The 24900-nt window shown below is 42.4% G+C and overlaps 1 protein-coding gene across 4 annotated transcripts in view; it reads right to left on the bottom strand.

Annotated features, from left to right (window-relative positions):
- ABLIM2 (actin binding LIM protein family member 2) overlaps positions 1–24463 on the bottom strand; it is a 128832-nt gene extending 104369 nt beyond the window's left edge. For all 4 annotated transcript variants that reach the window (XM_030238901.2, XM_050973344.1, XM_030238900.2 and 1 more), the window contains exon 1: positions 24388–24463. In XM_030238901.2, coding sequence (XP_030094761.1) covers positions 24388–24403 — 16 coding nt within the window. In that variant the 5' untranslated portion in view covers positions 24404–24463. The remainder of the gene's footprint in view (positions 1–24387) is intronic.
- Positions 24464–24900: the final 437 nt, after the last annotated feature.

A 24900-nucleotide genomic window follows, 5' to 3' on the forward strand; every position in this document is an offset into this window, starting at 1 on the left:
CTGCTCTGCTCCTTGCCATCTCTTGGAAATAAAGAGCTTCTTCAGCCCTGAAATCCATGATGACAGGCCTTAACTGCTAGCCAGCAAGTTGGATAAACAAAAGCAGAACTTTCCACTCCCAGCTCCTTTTTCCAGGGGGGACCTCTCTATGGCAGACCTAGATCCAGACCAAGCTGGCATTAGCCCCCTGTGCTCCCCCAGCTAGAATGGAAGCACCACCTAATAGTCTTCAGAAAACTGTGCACCCAAAAGAGTGAGCAGAAATCAAACATAAACCCTACAAAACCTTTAGTAGAGATTTTATAAGGGGAAAAATGGAGTATCAAACCTAAAAACAGGGTGCAAGAAAAGCTTAGAGAACTGAAAAAACCAAACACTGCCCCATAATGAAGTGAGAGGACGTCCAGAATGCAAAAGTGACCCAGGTCAGAGGACAAAGGGATAGGGTCTGGTTAGCAGCAGAGAGACAGTGAGAGGCACAGCGATGGTCCTGCAGGTCACACACCTTCAGGACTCTGCTGACCTTATGAAACTCACAGGGACTGCCAGTAAAATGGAGCAGACCTCAGACAAGGAAAGATCGGCTGAAGTAGAGGTCGTAGACTACAATTCAGCTCAGAGAAAATCTGTCATGTAATAAGGATGAGGCAAGCAATTAACAAAAGGTTAATAAAAGGTTTCTAAAAGGCACTACAAGGGACTTTTCACAGAAAGGACTTCAGAAAGCAGGAGAGAAACTGTACACCCAGTGGTGAGCTAGGATAATGGGATGTATTGTATTAAGGGAAGGCATCCTGGCTGCAACAGAAAAGGTAATGTAACAAGAACCACCCAGGAAAAAAACTCTAATCTTATGGGAGGGAAATCAAAGAAGCAGAACAAGGCAATAAACATCAGCTGGTGTGGCCAAAAATGGCAAATGGTAGGCATGAGAATTAGAAAAACTCATTTATATCTTTGAATACGGGAGGATTTAAACTACAGTGTGATTTTGGCATTTAGGAGATCATGAGTGGTGCAAGAAAGATGGCACTGCAAAGATGCCAAGATAATTTTTTGGTATTTCTTTTGGGACTAAATGAATGCATGGAGAAGGTTTTAAAGGAAAGATTCTCCTGTGTGGGATGATGCTACATGCACACAAAGAAAGCAAACAATTACTACATTTCAATTTATCGTTTGTTTATATATAAAATTATCATTTAAATTGTCTGGATTTTTATCAATGGAAATTTAAAGTGTTTAATTAGAGAGTAAACAGAAGTATTACCTAAAGAATTAGACAGACTTAAAGGACCTTCATTGCACTGCTCTCTTCTGAAAAGTTATACAGACATTGCCATAGTTCTTCAATCACCAGCTACCTATCCTACAAAATTATCAAATGATGATGGGGTTGTGTGCTATCCCAAAAAAAAAATTCAACTTCTCATGTGTTTCATTTGGAATCAATAAATTTAACTCTAAAGGTTTCTTACAAAAAAAAAAAAAAAAAAAAAAAAAAGAAAAAAGAAAGAAAAAAGGCACCCCCATGATGCCCCCCAAAATAGGGTATTCTGAGAGTTAAGAGGCTCAGATCTATGTCTAACAGAACTCATGGGCCTGAAATGGCCACACACATCAGCCCAAAGCTGCAAGGCTGGAAACCCATCCTCAGCACATCCAAAGGCAGGGCAAGCTGATTTTTCACTTCCTACTACCCAGCTGTGGGAAAGCACACTTGGCTTCCACATGTCATGGAAACAGCTGTGAGTGCTTGTTTGTGCTCGTGTCCTTTGTGGGTGTGAGCACCGAGGGCTTTACTCAGTGTCACCCAGCAGATCTGAGCAGTTTCCACCTTCCTTGTTTTCCAAGAAACAACTCTGTGACCATAGAGACCTCTCTGAATCCAAGTCACATTTGTTGGACACACTCATCCCACAAGCCTGGGATGCCTTTCCACAACCCCTGCAGCTCAGTCCAGCTATGGTGATGGCACACCCAGGACAGTTTAGAGATGGCCATGCAGAGACAGAGACCACCCTGTGCAAAAAAATCTGACTATCATCTTCAGACTGGGGCCACCTGACCAAGTGGCAATGTGAGTTTTATACCAACAGAACCAACAAGGACCCATGGGTCCAAATTCCTCTTCCTCAGAGGCTCAAGCAGCTGCAAGTCTAACCCTGGTGTTTGCACAGATAGCTCTGCTCAGGTTTACAAAGGAGAGAGACACTGAAGATCATATTTAGGATCTGGAATTCAAATCCCAAGTGAAAAGCCCTGAAGAAGCAATCTGCCCCAGAGGGGAGTGGGGATTTCAGACACATCCTCATCTGCAGCACTCTGGGTCCTGCTCACACACACAGCTCCCAGCACTTTAATCCTTGCCTTCAGCCCACAGGGACCATGCCAGAGAACATTTTTCTGCCTGCTTTCCAAATCCCATTCTCTGTGAAGGGATGTAGCTGCAAAGCAGCAAGTCACATCCAAATCCTACTTAAATGCATTCATTTTGGTTGATGATCACTGAGGAATTTGTCAACAATGTGCAGTGCTGTTTTGAAAGTAAAAAAGAAGCCACCACTGGAAATGTGATGCTGTTACGCTTAACACTGTTCCCAGTAAAGTCCACCAGTAAAACCATTATTGATCTGGCTGAAAGACTTTCATCAGCATTAATTTCCTTATTCTGTCAAGTTTTGATCTTAGCAGTTGGCTCATCACAACCAGAAAGCTCAGCCTTTCCCCTGCTTGCCTGAGGTTACAATTTCCCATCAGTAACATACAAAATGCAATTATGTCTCTGAGCTCACTTTAATACCAAGAAACAAAGCAGATTTTTTTTTCTTGGAGTGTGTCTAAATTAATGGATATTCTTTATTGCTCAGTTCCACCCTAAGCAGCTCCAAAATCTAAAGAATCAACTAAAAAAAAAAAAAAAAAAATCACTGGACCCTATTACTGTTCTGCACCTCCCTGGCTGCCTGATGATCACTTTCCAGCACCTCCACCAGTTACCCAAACCATATTCCTGCCAGACCACTCATCTTGAAGGCATTCTTTTTTGGAGAGCTGACCCAATACCAGGAACTGTGACTGTGGTGCTATTTCCTGCCCCCAGGTCTGCAGCACCTGCTGGGTGCACCCCTGCTCTGCATCACTCTTCACACTGGCATCTGCTCCATCTGCATCCTCCAAGGGGGGAGAGGGACAAGCACATTCCCTGGCTTGGAAATGAGCAAGTGTTTGCAACTGGGGAAAAACAGTGTACAAGGAATTTCCACGGCTCATTTGTCTTTCCATTCCCTGGTACAAACAGAGCAATACTAACAACAGTGATGGCTGTTTGTTACAGCAACACCAAAAAGCAAAAGCAAGATAAAATAATTCAGAAAGCAATAGTTCATTTTGCTAGCCAAGCCACAATATATCACCCCCAATCATTAATGAATAAATTTACTAACTTTCCACTAGCACTATATGAAATGTATTTCTAAAAGAATTACAATTAATCACTTAGGGATCTTTGCAAAGGCTTTTTCCTTTTTATGTTGTAGTCTACAGCATAAAAAATAATTACTGTGAAATATAAAAATTGAACTCCTGCTTTTATTTGCTCTGCTTAATTTGGCATTAGAAAGGGATTAGTTCTTGTTTTATTGCAATCATAGAGTTAATTAAGATATACATAGACATTGATGTTACTGAAGTTCTGGTGCTAAAGTCACACTACCTCACACAGTACAAATTAGTTATCTTTGGTGAATTTTTCACAGTGTAAGAATTTCTTCTTAGATTCAGTTACACCCATACAAATCTAATTCTGCTTCATCCCCATCAGACAAACCAACCCTGTTGCCTCCCTTTTCACATTCAGGCTACACAATTTCTGCAATTATCTCCCAACACTGCATTCATAGCAGAAATGTGTTACATTCACACCAACACGACCCCAGAGCCTTCAGCTACAGCACTACTTCTTGCACAGTTCTGCAATTAACACTTCTATTATCAACAGGAACATTTTTGAGGTATCTATACAACTTGCTTTTAGACTAAGTTTTGAGTTGCTTAATTTGCAAACCACCACCTCATTCAGACAGCAAATGGGTTTCAGTTCAAAATAAATATTTTGTTCTGAAACTTTATATTCACCTTTTACAGACAGAAGGGGAAGCAGCAACATCATCTGATAAAACCATGTCTTATGTGTAAAAAGAAAGATATTGTACAGCATTTTTCCCAGGTAATTTACAGAAATGCATTCCAGTGAAGGACAGATGAAAATCCAATGGCAAATTCCACACAAACCTCTCTCCCTTGATTTCAACAGGGTTGAAACACAACAGGGTTGAAACACAAAGTGTCTTTATTGCGTCAAGTGACAGCAGCGTGGTCAGGAGATCCTGAAGCACACTACTCCCCATCCAGCCACTGAAGCTGGTCAATGCCTCACACTCTGCACAAAACATACAATTAATCTAAAATTGTAACCAAGGCCTGGTGAACACGGAGAACTTTATTCCCTCTGTCTCAAGAGAAGCCTTTATCTCTGTCCCTAACAGAGAAAAGCCTAGCAAGCCACTGCAATGTGGGGCTTGGCAGCCCCCTGGGCAGATGTAGGTCACTCCTCCCCCTCACAAGGGCAAGGAAACCAGGAGTTTCATCTGGCTGCAAGCTGCTCCAATTGCCAATAATCCCCCCAATTTGGGTCTTTAATAACAACCTGCTAAGACGGCAGTGACGCAGGGCACTGTCCCCTGACCTACATGCCACCGGAGCCAGACTTGGGCTGCTGGGCCATCACAGGCACGGCTCTTCAAGGACCCAGCTCGGGCCATGACACGTTCCAGCACTCCCCTCCTTGCTGCCTGCCTGGCTCTGAGGCTGTTTGCCCTCACAGCACTCCCACCTCAAGCACTTCAGGCTCCCTTCCACTCCCCCCACGGTTGCTCGCATACGGGTTTGGTCTTCGCACCGATGGCTGCTCTTGGGGCTGGTGGCTTTGTGTAGAAGCAGGACCAATTGTGCATAGCCAAATCTGGGGGACCATGGGGTGCAGGGACGTGTCCACACACAGCCAGCAAGGAGCCCAATAAGCACCATGCAGCCCCACCAAACCCACACACTGTTTAAAAGCAGAGGACAAGCTATGGCCATGAAAGGATGGGCTCACCCAGAGCAGGACAATACCCAATGACCAATTTACTTGCAACCATTTACTTCTAATTTAGCTCTGTTTTCCCACAAATGCTCCTCCCTGACTGCCCCTAGCATCTCATTTTCCCAACTTTAATCCTTCTCCTGGACATCTCCCTTCTCCTGGGCACACATTTTCTTCAAATATTCCTTCCACCGTGTTGCTGGAGGATGTGAGTCTCCCTTACTGTTTCCCAGGGCTGCAACACCTGGGAGCTCTGTTCACCCTTCCTCACTGCTGACCATGTAGCAAAGGAGCATCAGAGCACAGTCTGGCACTGCTCTGCTCCCAGAGCAGAAAAAATAATGGTTTTAATTAAAGAGAAGCCAAATTTTAGTTTAATGAAACACACAGAAAAAACAAGTGATCCATGCTACCACAACACATTTCCAGCATTTATTTCCAAACAAAGAGTCAGTCCAGATACTCCTGAAGTAAACGATGACTCAGATGGTAAATACCCTTTCTACCACATCCCACTTCTCTCTATCATTTGGAGTGACAGCCCTGCTCACACTGAATTAAAGAAGACAATTCTGCTTTGTAATGAATGAAATCAACATTCTCTCCTGTATGACTTGTTTTTCTGCATTGCTAAGCACTATCATTATTGGACTGTAAAACTCCTTCATTTCAATAGTGTTTCTGTAGAAACAGGCCTGAATTTCAACAAGTTATTTTGCTTTTCAAGGTGCTCTCTTAAAATACAGATGTGATTGCAGCACCGAGTGAGGTACCTGAGAAAATCACAGCCTAATAAAATTACACTGATCAAGCTGGAAGCAGTGAGTATTAATTTTATATTCAAAGCACAATATGCAACTCCATGAAAAGACTGATGGGTTCCTCAGGGTGTGAAAATGATATGATGCACTTGAATTTTCTCAGCAATAGAGTTTCTTACATACTAGCTAGGAAAAGGACATAGTAAGGGCTAACCTGTTAAACAAGCAGAGTACTAGGAACAATTCCTTAATGCAATCCAATCCTTACCACTGTAATAATTTTAGCTACAACTGTCACTGGGGCTGTGGAAAATGTGACATCTTATGGAAATGCTTCTCTCTACTGACAACCAACGAGCTCACCCAACCAATGAGACCTTAGGTGCCAAAAGCAGAAAACTCTGAATTAGCCACCATGACTTGCAGAAATCCTTAATTTGACCTAGCTTCCAGATTCAAGTCATTCTGACAACATTTTCCCTGCTGTCAATCACAAATCAGTTCCAACTCTTTGTGAGTCTATTAGTAACATTTGCTGTGTCACTCAGCATTAGAAATTCTGCTATCTCAATTTCAGTCCCTCTTCCAATGCTGAGCTGACACGGAGTTGAAAACTCAGGTGTGAATTTCAGTCTGGCACAGAACAACAAACTTCCACTTATGCTCCAAGCCATACAAGCTTGATGACCCCCAACATGTCACAGGTTCCCTGTCTGACACCCTGCTAGAGCCCAGGGCAGACAGGTTTCAATACCCAGCATTGCACCACGGAGCTGATAACAGCAATGCTTTTAGGCACATTCATATTTCCAGAGCACTGTGAGTAAGTCTAACACGGCTTCTTTTCCAATGGCAGCTGTACTCTTCAAAGGAACACGATTTCAGTTCTTCCCTCTATGTAAACATGAGCTTTATACAAAAAGAGAGAACAGGGAACACTCCAGCCTTCCATTGTTTGCTAAAGTTTCCTGAAATGCTACTGCCAACAGCAATGCAAATTTTATCAGAAGAGTTAGTAACTCCCAAACAAAATCACTCACTGAGAACACTTTATATGAAACAATGTGCAAATATATTTTATTCAAAGCAAAGATATAATATTTAATGGTTTAAGCATTTCTCTTGGGCAAAAATTAACAATGTGTGGTATTGCATAATAAAAATGAAACATCTTTAATCTCTAGCTTTAAAATTAGGCACTGGAAGAAGAAATTCTCTTTCTGATTATTTTCAAAATGTTACAAACTCTTACTTCCAGATGCTGATTATGCAAGCTCAGGATATAACGAAATATTAAATAAATATGCAAACTGTATCTTTAATGTAGATTTACATCAAAACTTTACAGACGAAGTGTAAAACAAAGGAAGAAGAAGAAAAACAAAGAAAAAAGAACAAAGCTGCCTCTTTTAGGGGAAGATTTGTAAAACAATAGAAAACCCCTGCATACAAATACCTGGCAACTGATGGCCAATACAGATGTGGTCCTGAGGAAAGAAAAGAACCAGGGGAAATGTAAACCCCAGCAACTACTTTTTTTAATAATAAGAGAACAACAGCAGGTTCTCTAGAGAGGAGAAATCTTGGTCCCTGCTATTCACACAAAACAGGCCTTTCTTCGTATTATTTTCTGGAGAAAATGATTTTTAAAGGAATACCTGCTGTCAATTCTTTGTCTTAACCAAAATAATCAAAAGTGCCCCAATGACAAGCTAACCATTTGGAAAAAAAAAAAAAAAAGAGTAATACTGTGTCATTCTACAACTGTCATCTAAAACTACAGGATTTTTTGGGTAAATATTCTTTTTTCAAGATAGTGTCAGGGAGGTTTTCTATACACACAGCAATAATATTATCTTGACTTAGAAATACACCAATAACACAAGGCCATTCAGTATGCCTCTTCAGAAAGCAGCAGAATCCCTGCACCTCTAATTCAAGAATATTTTCTGCTGCACTTGAAAATTTGCTTCTTTTAAACCTCTATTGAACTTTCTTTCCAACTGCAGGTCAAATCTGCCAGATAATTCCTGCCCTCAGCCCCATTACTGACAGTCTGCTAGGGTTATATCCATCCAGGTGTAATCAACACTCATTTAAAAATTGTTTAGGTTAATTTCAGCTCTGAGTTCCACTTAGCATCAGTAAGGGTAAAGGAAAATTGCTGGAAGTCATCTTTTTGTCCTGCAGACAGCCTAATTGTCCAACTCTCCAGCACTACAGCAGCAGCCCCCAAAGATGCTCCAGCAGACTGACAGATCTCCCACTTCCATATGTGGTCTGTTAATAATTACCAGAAACTGGAAAAAGACAGAAAATAAACTCATTGTTATCCCTCTGAGATGGAGTTCTCCATTCATTTTGTATGTTCTCTTTTCAACCAGTGAGATTACATTGGCACAAAGGTAGAATTATAACAATCACTTTAAAGTTAATTATTCTACTCACACAGTAAGATTTAATTTATTTTATGTAAAGCACAAATCAAACACACTCAGACCTACTCAAAAGCCTTAATACTTATATGTAAAACCTCAACTTTGGCACATTTCAATCCCTTTATTGGTTGTATGATTAGTTATGGACATAATTAGAAAATGTAATAAAATTTGCTTTTTTAAACTTTAAATTCCTCTATCTTAAATAAAAGCTCCTTTTTCTCATTATGTTTTGCTATCATTTTACAGACAGTTTTATACTACTGAGATTATACCTCTCCTATCTAGGAATTTCTTATATTTCTGACATTCACTCAAAAAGAAACTAACAGTCTCAAGACTCAACTTTAAATCAAGACACCATCTCAAAATTGTTCTAGTTGTACTAACAGCATATTAAATTATAATGAGAAGCTGTATACTCTGCAGTGCAGCAAATCCACAGACTATAAGAAATTTATTCTCAGGTCAGCTGTACAAGAGATTAGATCTTTTAATTATCTGTCACAGAAGGGGAGTTAGGAGCCTCGAATCCATTCAGCTGTTCAGTTTGTGACCTGCAGAAATAAATCTGACCTCTTACAAAGCACATGTAAGCACCACACCCACTCTGAGGCACAGCTATGGTTTTAAAATCAGCATATAACTCTGGTATAACACTGTGCTTCAGAATAACTGAGCTTCCCCTGGAAATGTATGTGAGCCTGTGTTTTTTGGACGTGCTGCACAAGAGTCCCAGCAGCATTGTCTTGCTGTCCTGCTTTAGCTTTAAATGTCATTTTAATCATGCCAAAGTTAAGTTTAGCACTCCCACGTGCTATATTTAGAATCAGAATAATTTAGGTTGGAAGGCACCTCTGGAGGTCACTTAGTCCAGCCTCCTCCTCAGCACAGATCCCACTAGATCAGGTTGCCCAGGGCCTCGTCCTGTCCAAATCTCAAACCTCCAAGGATGTAAGGCTGCCACTTTCCCTGCTCCAGTGCTTTACAGTCTTCCTGGGAATTTTGATTCCTCTTCTGTTTAATCAGAACTTGCCATGTTGCAAGCTGCCATGGGGTTGAGCCCTGTCCTTCTGCCACACACCTCTGAGCAGAGCCTGGGTCCATCCTCTCTCCAGGCCAGCATGAGGACACTGATGCTCTCCCTCAGCCTCCCAAAGGAGCCTGGCTCCTGCAGACCCTCCTTGTACATCCAGCCTCTGCCCATCCAGCCTGTCCACAGCCCTGCTCCCCTTCCTCCACTGCCAGGACCCTGCCATGACAGCAGAGCAGAGTTCTCTGAAATCCCTCTCTAACATAAACACCATCACAGCTGAGTGAGGACACAAATTTAAAGCAGGGTGATTAAAATTAGCCTTCCAAACTCATATTTTGTATCATTTGAAAGCTGACCCAGTGTTCAGCTCTCCTGAACACCTTTAACTCACAGCCAATCCAGGTTTTTTTTTTACACAACCACCTTGCACCATAGTGTCATGTATCCTAAGTAACAAACCAAAACTCTTCTTTCTGGAACTGCCATAAAGGAGCTTGGAATGCCCTGAGGGGGTGCCAACATTTCTCATCTGGACATATAGCTTTAGACCACTGGATTCTAGAATAATAGAAACTAATATTATGCTTAAATGGCTAAATAAATGCCTTTCTGTTAGATATAAATGTCATCATTAATTTATTGTCCCACAGTGTTACCAGTCACAACAAATATGCAGATTTGCAGCAGCCTAACCCGAGGACTGACCCTACAGACCAAATACTAGATATACAGAGACATCAATGATCCCACCACCAAAAATTCACAGCAGAAGTAGAGCAGCCAAACAGTTTTTAAATCTATGCATGGAATAAACATATAAAGAAACCAAGGCAGCTCACAAAGTTACACATTTGACATTGCAATTCACCTTAGAAGTAGAGATTTTGTTGAGACAATAAATACCAATCCCACCTAACATATATCCTCAGGATCCCAGGCATTACTGCACAGGTATCCAGTTTCCAGCCTCTACACCCTGCCCAGGCTCCTTGCAATTTAAAGAACATGCAATGTGATTAACACTGCTAATCTGGCTGCACTGTGAATTTTGGCTGACTCTTCCATATGGGAGCCCTGGGAGTTTTGACTGCAATAGAAGAAGTATTGTTAAGCCCTCAAAGTTCTGCCACAGCCTTGAAATACTTGTTGTTTTAAATTAAGTACCATCCCTCAGAGATATGTGACTGCACAGCAATCTGTTCTTTAGTTTTTATTAGATTAATTTGGTTCTAGTTGTCATAGTTGCAGAAAAAGGTTAGAAGTTTTTAACATTCTATAAAGTCTTCTCATCCCTTTCCAGTATGAACAACATAAACAAAATGCAAATGGTAAAAATGAGGCTCCAATTTCTGTTCTATCTTATGATTCTGGATGCCACTGCTTGTGATTTTTCCCTCAACGTTCTTGAGCATGAACATGGCCTAATTTATAGATCTCAGGAATATGCATAAGATTTTGGTTTCTGCTTGCATGCTCTCTAAATTTATACTATAGTATTTCTTAAAAATATATGTATTTATTTATTTTAAGTCCTAGAGATATACTATGATACCTTGCTTTGGAGAAAAAACACCAACCACATGAGTTTTGAAGGGACCTTCCCAGGGTGTTGGGAAGAGCTGATGGGACAGTTTCACTCACCGGTGTAGCCCCAAGGAAAGGAAAAAACATTCAGGGGAAAAAAAAAAAAAAAAAAAAAAAAGAGAGAGAAAAAATAGTTCCACAACAAGTGATATTCCTCTTGCAAACAGCAGGAATGGCTCTTTGTCCCACTCCCTGATTTAATGGCTGTGGTGGGGGAAATGGGACTGTGGTGACAATGCCCACAGCTGAGCACCTTGTACCCAACCAAGGCAGGGGCCAAAGGCAGCTCACCAACATGGCTGGTGCAAGGGACCCAGAACTGGCCCCAAGCCCTCCAGCACTCAGAGCAAATCCCGAGCTGCTGGATCCATCTGTGGATCTTTTGCTATAATACTTCATTTTCCAGCCCGTAGGCAACTGACAGAGCAGATGTCGCTGAAATGACTTAACGTATTAAGCTGCTATTTGTTTAATTCTGATGTGGAAAATGTGTCACACTCTAAATAGTTTAGTATGTTAATGTACCACTGCAGCAACCTAAAGCAATCTTTATTCATTTTATTTTAGACTTATTGGCTATTATTTTACTTTAAATCATAATTAAAACCTGTTTTCTTGCTTCCTTTCAAGTGTACTTACTCTTAGCTTCACTTCCAGTTTCCTCAAACTGAACAAACAGAACTATTATCACAAATAAACATTTCATGTCCTAGGATATTTTATCTACAAGTAATTTGCATTAAATTATATAAGACAGATGCAGATAAAACTTCCAGTATAATATATTCCGTTAATAATCTGCAGCACAATAATTCATAAATGATGGGGATCTGGGAGTTTAACTTTAGGGCATAATAGCTTGATTTCTGTGTCTGCATAAGAAAGCTGACCAAAGCTGTATTTGCAAAGGGCCTCTGAATAATAGTATTAAAATCTGAGATCTAAATATTCTTACTTGAATCAAACTTTTTCAGAAAATATTCTTCAAAATTTTAATTCTAAGGTCAGAGCAGATTTTAATAACTACAGAATGAAATTTTATTTCTTATATAAATACATAGTTCCTTATGCTTCAATGGGATTATACATGGCAGTACAGCTAGTCTCGAACCTGAAGATTATTCATCTCAAAAACTTTTAAGGAATCAATTTTAGAATAATTTTTAAAACATTACGATGAGCAGTACAAATGAGGAATTCCAAGCTGTAAAGATGAACGCTGCACCTTTCAAACTGAAGGAGCAATATGAAGTCTACTGAACATTCAGTGCATTCACAAGAGATGGTGCAGAGCCTTATTAGCCTGACAAACTCTAAGCATGTATTAGTAAAAATAATCCTCTTGCATGTAGCTGCAGCCCTTTGATAAGTCAGCACCCCTTGCATTAGCACTTCTGGTTTCTCGAGGCACAAGTAAGCCACATTTAGCTTGCCAGGGCTTCACCCTGGTGATTTGGGCTAGGCATTGTGACTGTGACAGGCCTTTCCTACAGGCACTGCAGGGCACTTCAGCAGCAGGGTCATGTCAACAGCTCTGCAAAGAACCCCCATAACCTCTTAAACTGTAATGTACAATCAAAATTGTTGAGTGCACTTTTAAAAACACAGCTTCTGAAACATGTTTCTGTGCTTGTGAACCCAGTTAAAGGATAATACTGTATGACACTGAGGAATTCCTGCAAAGAAACACTCGTCTGCACTTTTCTGTACAGCAGGCTCATCTGACTTGGTGGGCAGACAGCCACTCCTCACTGGGACTGCAGTGGCTCATTGCACAACGGGTGCAGGCACAACCCACTGTGAGACACCTCTGCCACACAGGCCAGAGGTGCCAAAAGGCTTCTGACAACAAAAAGCTGGAAGGAGTGTGTTCAGCAGCAGTTCTTCACAACCACCCTGTGCTGGTCCCCAGCAGGCACCTCCAGCGTGGCCTGTCTGCTCCACCTCTGCCTGGAACAGTTCCCATCATGCATATGCCTTTCCCCCAACCATTAAATTATACCAGCAGTGACAGTGACAATGATGAAATGATCAAAGCCTGCTGACAAACAGAGATGAACAAAGGAATCTGATGCTTCCAAACAGAGGGCAACAGGACACAACCAACGTAGTGCACTCTGGCCAGATCTTTTTAGGATGGCCTCAGTTGTCTCAATGTCTTTTGAAGAGGAGTGCCAGGAGTGGCTTGGAGCAGGTAACTTTTATCTAGACAATCATACTCAGCAAAGAAGCTTGACTCAGTACCAGCCCTCAGAGCTGAAATAATCCTCACCCCAACGACTCAGCTTTCAGGTCACAGAGGGATACAAAAGCTGAAACGTGCTATTAGTGTGACTGGGAACAGATCACAGATATTTCCAAAACTACCTATTGAATCCATGTGATTGTAACTGATGAAAGCTGCAGAAATTGAAAAACTGGAAAGTTGCCTCAAACCCCAGCTTCCCTACCTGGCTGGGAAAGGGAGATGGGTGAGCACAGAGAAACCTGGAGCTTTTCCACTTTGCTGTGCTTATCCATAACAATGGCCTTTGGGGGGATATTAACTTAAGCCTGTCTCTAGGGGAGAAAGCTGCACGTTATCTCTTTGCCACGTTATGCCACCTTTAAAGAGCTTTAAAGAACTGGCAAGTGACAGTGACAGCTGCTGGCAGGGGAGTGCTGGGACAAGCTGCACAGATTCCTTGGTGGGGCTGCACGCTCAAGGCTTGGGTGCCAGAACAGCCTGCCTTTTCCTACCATGTAAAAATAAAAATAAAATTTAAAAAATTAAATTCCAGGGTTAGGTTCTAAGGATTTTTTTTAAAGTATTTTACATTTGAAGTTTTTTCTGATGACATCAGCTGCAATCTTGGTTGTTTTTTGAAATGAAATCTCCTCATGGATATGATCCAGAGAGAAACAAAAATCAAGGGCAGGAATATTTAGGCTGCCAGGGGCATGGAGTTAGCAGCAGGAAACTGGATTTCTTACAGTTAGTCTTCTCAAGCCCAACTCTTTCCTCCCTTCTTGAGCTACTAGACAAGCTAAGGACCAGGTATTATTTTCAAAACTTAGGGGAAGATGGCAAACAAATTAACCTTTCAATTTCCACTCTTACATCTATAGACAAATGTCAGCCACTCAAACCAATGCCAAAAATAACCCAAAATGTATTAAGTCTTACACATGTAAAGTCAGAGTGACCTAACAGAAGGAACATTTAATTCAGACTTTGGTATTTCAGACTCTTCTTCTCTTGACTAATCCTACCCAACACAAGTCACAAATCTCTTCTCAGTTCTGCGTGCACAAGCAAATCCCCTCCTCCTGTGAGAGCTTTGCAGTCAATTGACAAAAAACACTATTAGAAATCTAAACATCTTTACAAAAATATGAGCACCAACATACCATAATGAAATTCTACCAAAAAGAAACTCTAACATCAGAGAACGTCATACATCCTACCAAAAAAGGAAGGGGTTCCTGAAAAATATGGCAAATTTTTCCTAAAGATGTTATCTTTTAGTTTGGGATTAAAAATAGTATAACTGTTTACCTATGACACAAAGCCAGAGACAACATCTCCTCCCAACAGTTTACAAACTATATAAACTGCAGTCAGAAAAAAATACAGGGAATATTAATATAACAGCAATTATTTTAATAATGACATTATTTGTATTTAAAAGTTTTCCAGTCATTTATTGCATTATTGCTTTTTTTAAGCCATACCATCTCAGGATGCTTACAAAGAAGGATGCAATAGAAGTTGAAATAAATTGATGAAAAGAGATTTTAACACTGACAGTGAGATTGAAGAGCCATGTTGGGAGCAGCTTAGAGACAGGAAGGAGTGGAACACAAAGGTGATTTTTTTATGTGTTTGTGATTTGTTTAAACCATTTTGTCCAATGGCTTTGTGGATGTGCAGCTCCTACTGCCCACCCAAATTGCTCCCTCTCCACTGCTCCAGAGCTGCCAAGATGAAATGCCAGGTAGCTTGTGACCAGTCTGGCTCTTTAGTAAGCATTCATTCTTCATGGTACCATAATATCAGTGCAGTGGAAATAATGTCCATGTAATACTTTTTTCCCACAACACAGTTACAATGATTTCCCTAGAAAATTCAGAGGGGTTATCTAAATTTCAGTCCTTTGCCTTCCAGCACAGGAGACATGATCTGCCTTCCAGATCCACAGCACAGAGCCACAAGGCAAGCTAAGGGTAGGAATCTTCCTTGAAAATGTCAAGGTTTGTTGTTTACCCACTGCTAAGGTCTCTCTAAGCAACAATGGATGTGCAACTCCTTAAAACAGATTCACAAGTTCACATAGGGAAAAAAGAATTTTTTTTTTTAATTACAAAAACATAAACCAGTACAGCATTTTCTAAGCATGCAGTGTAACTGGCACAGAAATGGACTATCAGGAGAAGTGATATGTTCAATACCTTTTATTGTCTTGAAAGAACACACTTCTGTTTTTGCAAGCAACTCACTATTGGGATATATGAGTGAAAACAGACACTCATAGAGAAAAGTAGGAGAGGATGAGATGGTTTAGCAACTGAATTTGACCCATAATTTAGGCAGTGTCTCAAAAATAGTTTATGCAAGTAACTAGAATTAAAGATGGAATGCAGAACTGAAATATTTGTGCTTTTTGATGCCCATGGTGCAAGCAGCTATACTGAAAGCATCCATCACTGTAATAAATACATAATCAATGACCATACAAAACACATATATGATGGCAAAATTACCAGGATGGAAAGTGGGACTGCCTCCAATATACAGGATTTCTATATATTTCCAAAAATACTATTTACCCTTGTATTTAGAAAGGGCCTGAGAAGCTTCATCTTTCTAATTCTTAGCAGGACAGGTAAATCGAGCATCCAACCAACATTGTGGCAGCTTCTGACAGCTTCAGTTTAACAGCCAGGCTTCTCCTGCCAACTTAAATTTGCAGCTCGTGCTGCTTTCTGAAACAGGCACGGCTATGGCACACTTCTAGATCTATGTAGACCTTATGTGCTTCAGAGACAAGACACAGAAAGCTCAGCCGAGCATCTCCTCAGAGCTGGCAGCACTCCCCTAACATCAATCTCATCAACTTCACAGGACACAGCCTGAGTTGTTCCCATCAAAAGTCAGCTTTGACCTTGGGAAAAAACTCAGGCGTATCACAAGTTAAAATTATAGATCCGTGGAAAGAAATGCAAAACGTGCCCATTGTTTCAGCAGCTTTTCTGAAAATGTATCACATGACTTCAGAGCAGAAATTTGATTTAACCCCAAAGTTTAGCAGTAACAGAAGTTAAGAGTTCCCAGCACAACCTAGGCTTTAGTCTTAGGTCAAATCCTATTAATAATATAGACAACCAAATCTGCAGCAGTGTCAGTGGGTGGCTCTGTTAAGTTATAAATAGAACTTTGTTAAGCTGGCTTTATGCATTTAATGAAATTTAGGCCACACGACCAAAAAGAAGCTAAAATTCATCATCTGATGCGATGATCCCTTAGTACCATCTTGAAAAACATACAAGACCAAGATGGACTCAGCCACTGTCATCGTTAGCTCCCAGGTCAGGACAATGGGCACAGCTGGAAACAAGCCACTGGGCCACACAAGCACTCAATCCAAGCTGGACAGCCTAATGATCTGAACTAATGACAATAAATGTCAGCAAACTGAAACACATTCTATTGTGTTTTATCATTACTAAAAGTCCCACGGCTCATACAGGCGTAAAGAAGATGCTAGAAAAACTTTGGTTATGCTCTCACTGACAACACATTGAGGCAATCTGTGAGATGCTTGTCACCTCAGTTTGGTACCTTGAAAACCTGTGGCTGTTAGAACAAAGATGCTGAAACGATTGCACCTAATTCTGTACAAAGGCACATAAATAAATGCCCTAGTTTCAGAGATAAAACACTGCAGTTCACAGTGATGGGTGATGATAATTAAAACTTCCCAAAGTCTCAGCAGTGGAGAAGCCAGATTTTCACACCGAATTCCATGTCCCACTTGAGAGGCTCTGCAGCTGCACATACATAACCCCAGGACAAGTCTGCATCTTTAGGCAATTGCTCAAGAGCTTTGTGATACATAAACCCTGTTTCTCCACGGGGGCTGCTACAGGAAAGCTTACCAGTGTTCATACACGCAGCTGACACTAACTTTTCTCCAATTTTCCAAGGCAGGAATGAGGCATCAAAACAAGTCCAGGAAGATTGGTTGGTAAATGGCCACACAAAACATTCAAGATTAATCTGCCTGTGGATCTCTGTAGCAGCACAACAGATGCTCAGCAGTCATGGTTAAGGACAGTTTCAAATACCCACCAAAAACTTCAGACTTGATGCCCAGAGATCCAGATCACTGCAGGCCCATCTTCAGTTTGGCAAGTGCTGGAGCAACCTGGCCTATTAAATTTTGAAAATCTCAGAGGCTGGAGATTTCACAGCCCCTCTGCTACCTTTCTTGGCTCCCTCCTGGGTTCAAGCACTATCACTGGGATTTCATTTTTCCTTACAACCAGCATGAACTCCTCCTGCTACTCCTGACTGTTGCTTCTTGCCCTTTTTCTGCATCTTTATGAGAGAAGTTTGGCTTCATCTCCCCTTCACCCACCCATCAAGGGGGCTGAAAAACATCAATTCAATTCCCCTCTGTCTTGTCTTCTCTTCTGCAGGTGGATCAAGAGCAGAGCTCTCTGTGCCCTCTCCCTGGCTGCCACACTCTTAAGGGAAGCACACAGCAGCTTTCCCCATCATGCTCACTGCACCAGTCCTGGTAGGTCCATTCTGCTGACCAAGTGGGTGGGAACATCACAGCTCAGTTACACCATTAGTCATGGAAAGGTCAGTGCAAAACAACTCTCCTCCCTCCTCACCAGTACTTACCCATCACCTGCACCCAGGAATGTTTCTGTCGCTGCCTGAAGCCAGCAGCAGAGCACAGGGTTGAGTTTGGTCTGAGCAGGGCCAGAGCTGCCGAGCAAACCCAGGCTCAGAGCACAGGCAAAGCCCTGGCTTGGCAAGCCTGACTTGCAGCCAGGTTGACAGACAGCAGAACAGAGAGCATATGTGCAAGTCACAGGGGTGAGGAGCCAGGGCCAGTGCCAGACACCCACGGCACAGACATACGCAGTCCCAGCTGTTCCTGTGCGTGTCCCAGCTAAGGCCTTTGGCTGCAAAGCCTCTTCCATTCCCATCTTCCTCTCATCAAGGGCAATATTGGCAACACAGCCCTTTCTATGGTTTTCTTTGGTATCAGTACACAATTGTATATGTGACCTTAAAGATTAGATCCTCTGCATATGTGTTGCATCTAAAACTGTAACCAGGTGATTGCCTTCATGCTGCTGGTATTGCAAAGCCAAAGGAAACACCACAGAAAACCCTACAAGACCCCATAAAGCCAAACTTCCCAGCTGAACTCAGTCAAATATCCCCAGTGGGGCCTTACAAGGTAAAGAACAGAAAAGACTATTTGACTTGCAGGTCCCAGTTGAGTTTGCAATACCAACAACAGCAACAGGAAAAGAGAGGGGACGAACTTGTAAACAGAGCAAGGCAAATGAGGGTAACTGAGACAAAAACAAATAGGAAAATGTAAAAGTATTTTTCGTGACTTCTAGGGCATTCACATTATTTTAAACTTCAACATTTACAGCAGTCTAGGATTTATAAATGTACCTCAGTAAAATCTCTTGACAGAGGTAAAAATAAGTCAAGAAAAAAACAAAGTGGTCTCTGATGAAGAACTCTCCAAATGAATCCTTGCATACAAGGCTGCCCATTCATTCAGTCCCACTCAGAGTTGCTCAGCAGAGAAGATCCCAGTATATATTTAGACATCAACTAGTAAACTGCCTTATGAATCACTTCTGAAATTCCCTTTATCCTAAGTCACATACTCTATGTCATATAATCTCTAAGTCATATACTTAGGAGAAGGAAGTATATGACCTATTTTTTAAAGTGACAAAAGCTCTTGCCTGACACTTAAGCAGAACAGGTTCTGTGGCTTGTTCTTCATATGATATGCATCAAACTTTAACTCTTACTTCACCATGAATATTACCATGTAAGCAGAATGACAGCAATTCAATCTTACTTTGCCACTGCCTGAAATAGACTTGAAGGAACACAACTACTGCAGGCTTAGTGCTCCCTTTTGTACACCATACCCAGCTATTTCACTCCATAAACCAGTTCAGGTGAGGGATATTTTTCCCCACTGAAGCACAAATGAACTTGGAAAAGGGAAGAGGAAGAACCACATTTCATCCTCCTCTAAAGTATCACAGTGCCTCATGCTAGAAATGAACTGACAGAAGAGATACTTGAAAACTTCCCAAGGAACTGGATGCTGTATTTGTGAGCAGCTACTATGCAGTAACAACCAAGATTACACATTTGCTCTTCATATCCACCATGAGGAGCAACTGCAATCTGTTACTGTTTTACAATGACAGCATTACTTAAACCTAAAAATAACAGTTTCTAAGTCGGAAAAAACCAACCTGCAATTAAGAACAGTAAAGTATTTTCAAAACATCACTAGTGATCTCCTGCAATTCAGGAATTTGTATTTTTCACGGCCAACTGCATTTAGACTTTGTTTTCTTTCATCTACAGATCAAGAAACTTGTCCTATAAGATCAGGAGATTCTTCAAAATATAGTTAATGATCAATTTAACTAATGCCAGTAGAAGGATTTAATTTTAAAGAGAAAAAAAATGGCTCCTAAAGCTACAGAAATATTCACTGCACAAAGTTTTTATTCATCTCACATTTCTTATCTGAAATGGAAAAATAAGTAACCACGCTTCATGCAAAACAATACTCCATCTAGATTTCAGAGCACGAACATCAACTAAAAAGCTGTGAAAAAAAACATTCCAGCCTTTCAGATGGGAACAGTTATGGACCTTGACACACTGCTAATGGATCTTGACACAGGGAATAATATAAATTCAGCAATGTTTGCCTTAAGGATATATTTAAGGTTGCAGAGAGCAAGCCAGCAAATTGTCCAATAATCTCCAAGGCCCATGCACCACCCTCCATGTGATGCTGGGCCTGTGCAGAGACCCAGCTGTGCTGCCTGGGCCTCCTTTCATCCTGGCACTTACAGAGCTCTCTTTCTAACAGCCACATGCAGCACAAGCCCTTTTAGCACAACTATGTTTAATTCTTTATTGTGAGTGCTGGGTGCTAGGTTGGAAAACCCAAGGTCCAAAGGTGAGTTTATGGTACCAGCAAACCCCCTCAGGACTGGAAGATGCAGCAGTGAGCTTCCAATTAACAGTAGTCAGGAAAGAGGAGTTTCCACTGCTAAAGCCATAATTTGTAGACAGGAATTGTTTTTCAAATCGAGCAAAACTAAAATTAGGATTTCTTCACTCCTCCTTGAATGCTGGCCATCCTATTGCACAGAAGAAGAGAGATAAAAGCAGCCCTGCTTGTATTCCTCAATTTTCTCTACATTTCTTAGACCTCTGTGTTTTTATGTCAAAGATAACTCTTGGTGATTAAGTGCATAAGCAATAATGGGCTGAGGAACGAAAGTGAAAGCATACTGCTTGTACATGGTACTGCAGGGGCAGCCAGAAGTGAACAGATACCAGCCCAGAAGGGTGCTCAGTACTGGGCAGGTGCTGCACTGAAAACAGGCAAGTGAGCAAGAAGAAAACCTCACTCAGAAAGCCAAATGTCTGGATTTTGTTAAGCAGAACTATCCACCTTTCCAGAGATGGCTGCAGCACTTGGGCAGCATGTGAAGGCCACCAGGAGACAGGATGTCCTGCAGTCAGGAGTTACCAGCTGATGTGACATCACCTGAGAATCTCTTCTGACCTACTTCACCCTCTCCTAACTGGGCTATGTGTTTCCACCATCCAAGAACATGCTGCCATTTAAAAGATACATGCACTGTGATGAAATAATTTTCTTAAGAGCTGTAAAGAATGCTCCAAAACCTTAACAAATCCCAAGATACAGTTTTCTGATTTTTACAGTCTAAGAAATTAAATAGTGTCTTTGCAATTCAACCTCAGAGGAAGAAAATACCATCAGGCAATACAGGTTGTTGGGGTTTTTTTCAGGGAAACCTGGCTAAAATGGTAGTGAAATTAAGAAGTTCTACTCTTGTTTAATTATGAAACATGTAGGATTGCATTTAATAAAGTGAACACGTTCATTAGCAGGCAAACTCCAAAGCAAGCTGACCTCCTGGTGCTCCTGTCTAGTAATTCAATGCTTTTTTACCAGTGCTCAGAACAAAGGGCTGAAAGAAAAATGCTGTATCTAAGTACAAAATATAGCACAGTCTGAAACAACCATAACTTTTGTCTCTAGAGAGGATTCTTATCAGCATAGTTGCATGTGAACTCTGAAAAGGAATTAATCATCTCCAAGCTGAGCTGGACCCTGTGTGACCAACCTGAGTAGCCTCTTTTGTAACCAGAGCCACTACATTCCTGCTCCATTTGGGCTGTGACACTCCATTAGCTGTTCTCTGATCCATGCAATCAAATTGCCCCTTTAATATAATAGTTTAAAGACTAAATAGCTGTGTGAATTTGTGTCATGACATTTAATTTAATCTAATCTAAGATAACTCACCTAGTATGTAATTAGCTCTGTGATTCTCTTTTTGCACTTAAATAATAGACATCATGTTACCCTATTTCTGGGAATTGAGGAGAACCTCATTTTCACAATCTCAAATGTTTAACCTATTCTGTTCTTCTTGCTATGGTTTCAAGATGGTAACGAACTTAATTATTAGACTGAAAACCAAAACCATATTATAAATTCTTAAAAGTACCTTTAGTATCCTAAAAGCACAACCATTTCATGCAAATCTCCTAGGTATAAAAAGTAGTGAATAGGCTTTTTCTTAGAAATAGTTTCAGCCAAGACCAATGATAAGTGTATAGAAGGCAGCTGAGGAAAATCATGTGTGGAAAAATCTAATTACAACACATGTAACAATGCATCTGAGCTGTGTCTTACTATACCAGATGATCATATGCTTTCTAGATTTAAAATTATAGCCTGAGTCTGCATCTCATTCTTCAGGACAATGGCCTGTACAGGACATGTACTATTGAACCATTTTAAATTGTATTACCTTTATCAATATCTTACAAACTACATCACCTTTACCAAATATAAGCATTTTGCTAATTAATGCCAAATGTTATGGTTGAAGTGGCAAAGCAGTGTCACAGCACTGCCTGAAACCCTCTTGATGTGCTGCCTTGGTGCAAGAGAGGACACAGACTGAGCAAACGTTTCTGGAGTAATAAGGCAGATCCACAACTGTTTGCTCCATCTCAAGAGTAAAAGAAATATTGGGAATTTCTCCTAGATTACCAAACCATGCAGCAATTCACTGGAGCTTGTGTGGGGCTGATTTTAACACCCCACTGCACCCTTGATTTCTTTGCAGAGCCAGAAATATATTTCTGTTAGAGTAAGCAGCAAACTTTGAATTAAAGCTTTTCCATAGTAATTTTGGTGGAAATCTTTTGGGAACAGCAATTTTAAACAAACCGTGGCACTGAAATTGTTGTACAATACTTGACCCATCAATGTTAATGGAAAATTTCCATTGATTTCACTGAGTAGATATGGGCACCTCACATTTAATTTATCATGAGAATTGATTGCAGGTTGTTTACATAGCCCACACAGGCACAAAAAATCAAAATCTGGAAAGATCAAAGCTAACCCTATACTTAAAACCAAAACTCCTAAAACTGCCAGTTATTCTTTCAAATGAGACCTAAGAACTCTCAGGGTTTTTTTCCACTCTCTTTTTTCCCAGGATGTTATTTTTATCTTGGCACTGTTCTTTTTTGCTATTTAATTTACACCGTGTTTGGAGCAATTACTAAGATAGAATTGTGTCAAGTCTCCTCTGCACTAACTTTACTAGTGGGTTTATAACTTTGGAATCTATTTAATTGACATTTAAAATATTATAGAGAAAAAAATTTAGACTCTAATAGTTCCTCCACCAGGCTCACTTCTACCACAACAGAATTTAAACATTTTTTAGTACTTCATGTTCTTCAGTTCAACATTACAGCCAGGCGACCGAGGAGAGGATTCTGTCCTGGCATTTTCACCAGCCAAAGGAGATGTTACCATCCCTGTTAACTATCCCGATGCTCTTTAAAGACAGGAAATGGACTTGGGATTTCTATCGTAGTTCAAACACCCTGCAACGCATGCTTTACTCTCTCCTGCACACCTGCCTTGGCCTGGGCACTTCCACAGAGAGGACCAGCAGTACATGTTTCACCCACAGACATGAGAGGACGTTGACAATCAGCACACATGAAAGCACTTACACCACCAACAAACATGAGGAAATGCCAGACTAGGCTTTGAGCTGCAATGTGCAGCAGGTGCCTGACCCCAGGTCACTCACTGTCCTGACCTGTCGTTCTCCTCTCGGTTTGCTCTCCTTTGGCTCGGTGCGAGGATGTGGTATGATTAAGCATGTTGACATACAGAGTCACCACATAATTGTAGCTATTCAGCCTCTCCCTGTTGTTGTGGTAGAGCGTATATTTAGCACTACAGTTACCCTCACAAACGAAATATACAACCACCTCCCACAGTCCCCTCTCCTCTGTGCACAACCCTGCATTTGCCTTAAGGACTGTAATATTTTGCAATCAGCTGTGCTCTGAAGTAACCATCCCCCGCCGACACACAACGCAGATGAATGCTGAATCGCTTAAAATACAGATCCAAGTCAGTTCTCAAATTCTGTACGTATCACAAGATAAATTAGTTTTGTATTGCCCTAAGCAACTGGATTCCTCCGGGCGGCAATCCTAGCTTGGGCTCCGTGGCACATCCCTAATATCCACCTTCTCTACCACCACAATATCTCGGCCAGCAAAAAAGGCCGGCTTTTAATCCAAATATCTCCGTTTGAAAAGCTGCTGCTTCCACCCGGCATGCCGGGGCACCAGCTGATGCCGCCCGCACCGCACCTCGGCTGCGGGGCCGCGGCGAGACGCCCGAGCCGCTGGGTACCAGCAGGGGATGGAGCCAGGGCGGCCCGACCGCGGCCGCTCCAGCCCGTCCTGCGGGCTCCGGCCGGAGCTGCGGGGGACGCCCGGGGCGGGGGCGGCTCCGCCGGAGCCCCGCGCTGGGTCCCGCCGCCCGCACCGCGCCGGATCCGCAGCCCCTCCCGGCCGACAGCGCCCGAGGCTGCGGCAGCTCCCCCCGCGACAGGCGCACACACAGATTCTCGTATTTTCGGGTGGCTCTAGGTGAGCGATTTTTATCCGGCTGCCGCCGCCCGCATCCCGTGCTGCAATGAGACGGACCCGAGCTGGGCAGTGGCAAAGATGCCCCGAAACATCGGGGGTCCCCGCCGCCCCCCGCGCCCGCCTACCTGTGCCGGTGCTCATGGCGCTCCCGCCGCCGCCGCTGCCGCCCGTCACCGCGCCCCGCTGGCGGCTCCGGCTACAGCTCCGTCCCCGCCCGCCGCGCAGCGGGGCCGCGCCGCGCTCCGCCCCCGCCGCCAGGTGCCGGCACCCGCAGTCCCGGCGCGGCTCGGCTCGGCACGGCACGAAACGGCACGGCACGGCACGGCGGCACCTTGGGAAGTGTAGGCAGCCCCGCGCCGCCGCCCGCGGACTACATCCCCCTCCGTGCCTTGCTGCGGCCGGGGGCGGCTCCGGCCCCGCCGCTGCTGCGGGCAGAGCCGCTGCAGCACCCCCGCCCCGCAGAAACTTCACCCCAGGTCTCGGCCGGAGCCGCAGCCCGCTCCCACCTGCCGGCAGCCACCGCTCCGTCCGGCCTCCCTCGCCCTGCGGCTGAGATCTTCCTCTGCATTTTCTTGTCCCCCTGGTGCTGGGCTCGTACGATGAGGAGCACGGGTGCTCTGGCGTGTCCCCGAGGCGCC

This window comes from Serinus canaria, chromosome 4, assembly GCF_022539315.1.
Source record: "Serinus canaria isolate serCan28SL12 chromosome 4, serCan2020, whole genome shotgun sequence".
NCBI classification, from domain to species: Eukaryota; Metazoa; Chordata; class Aves; order Passeriformes; family Fringillidae; genus Serinus; species Serinus canaria.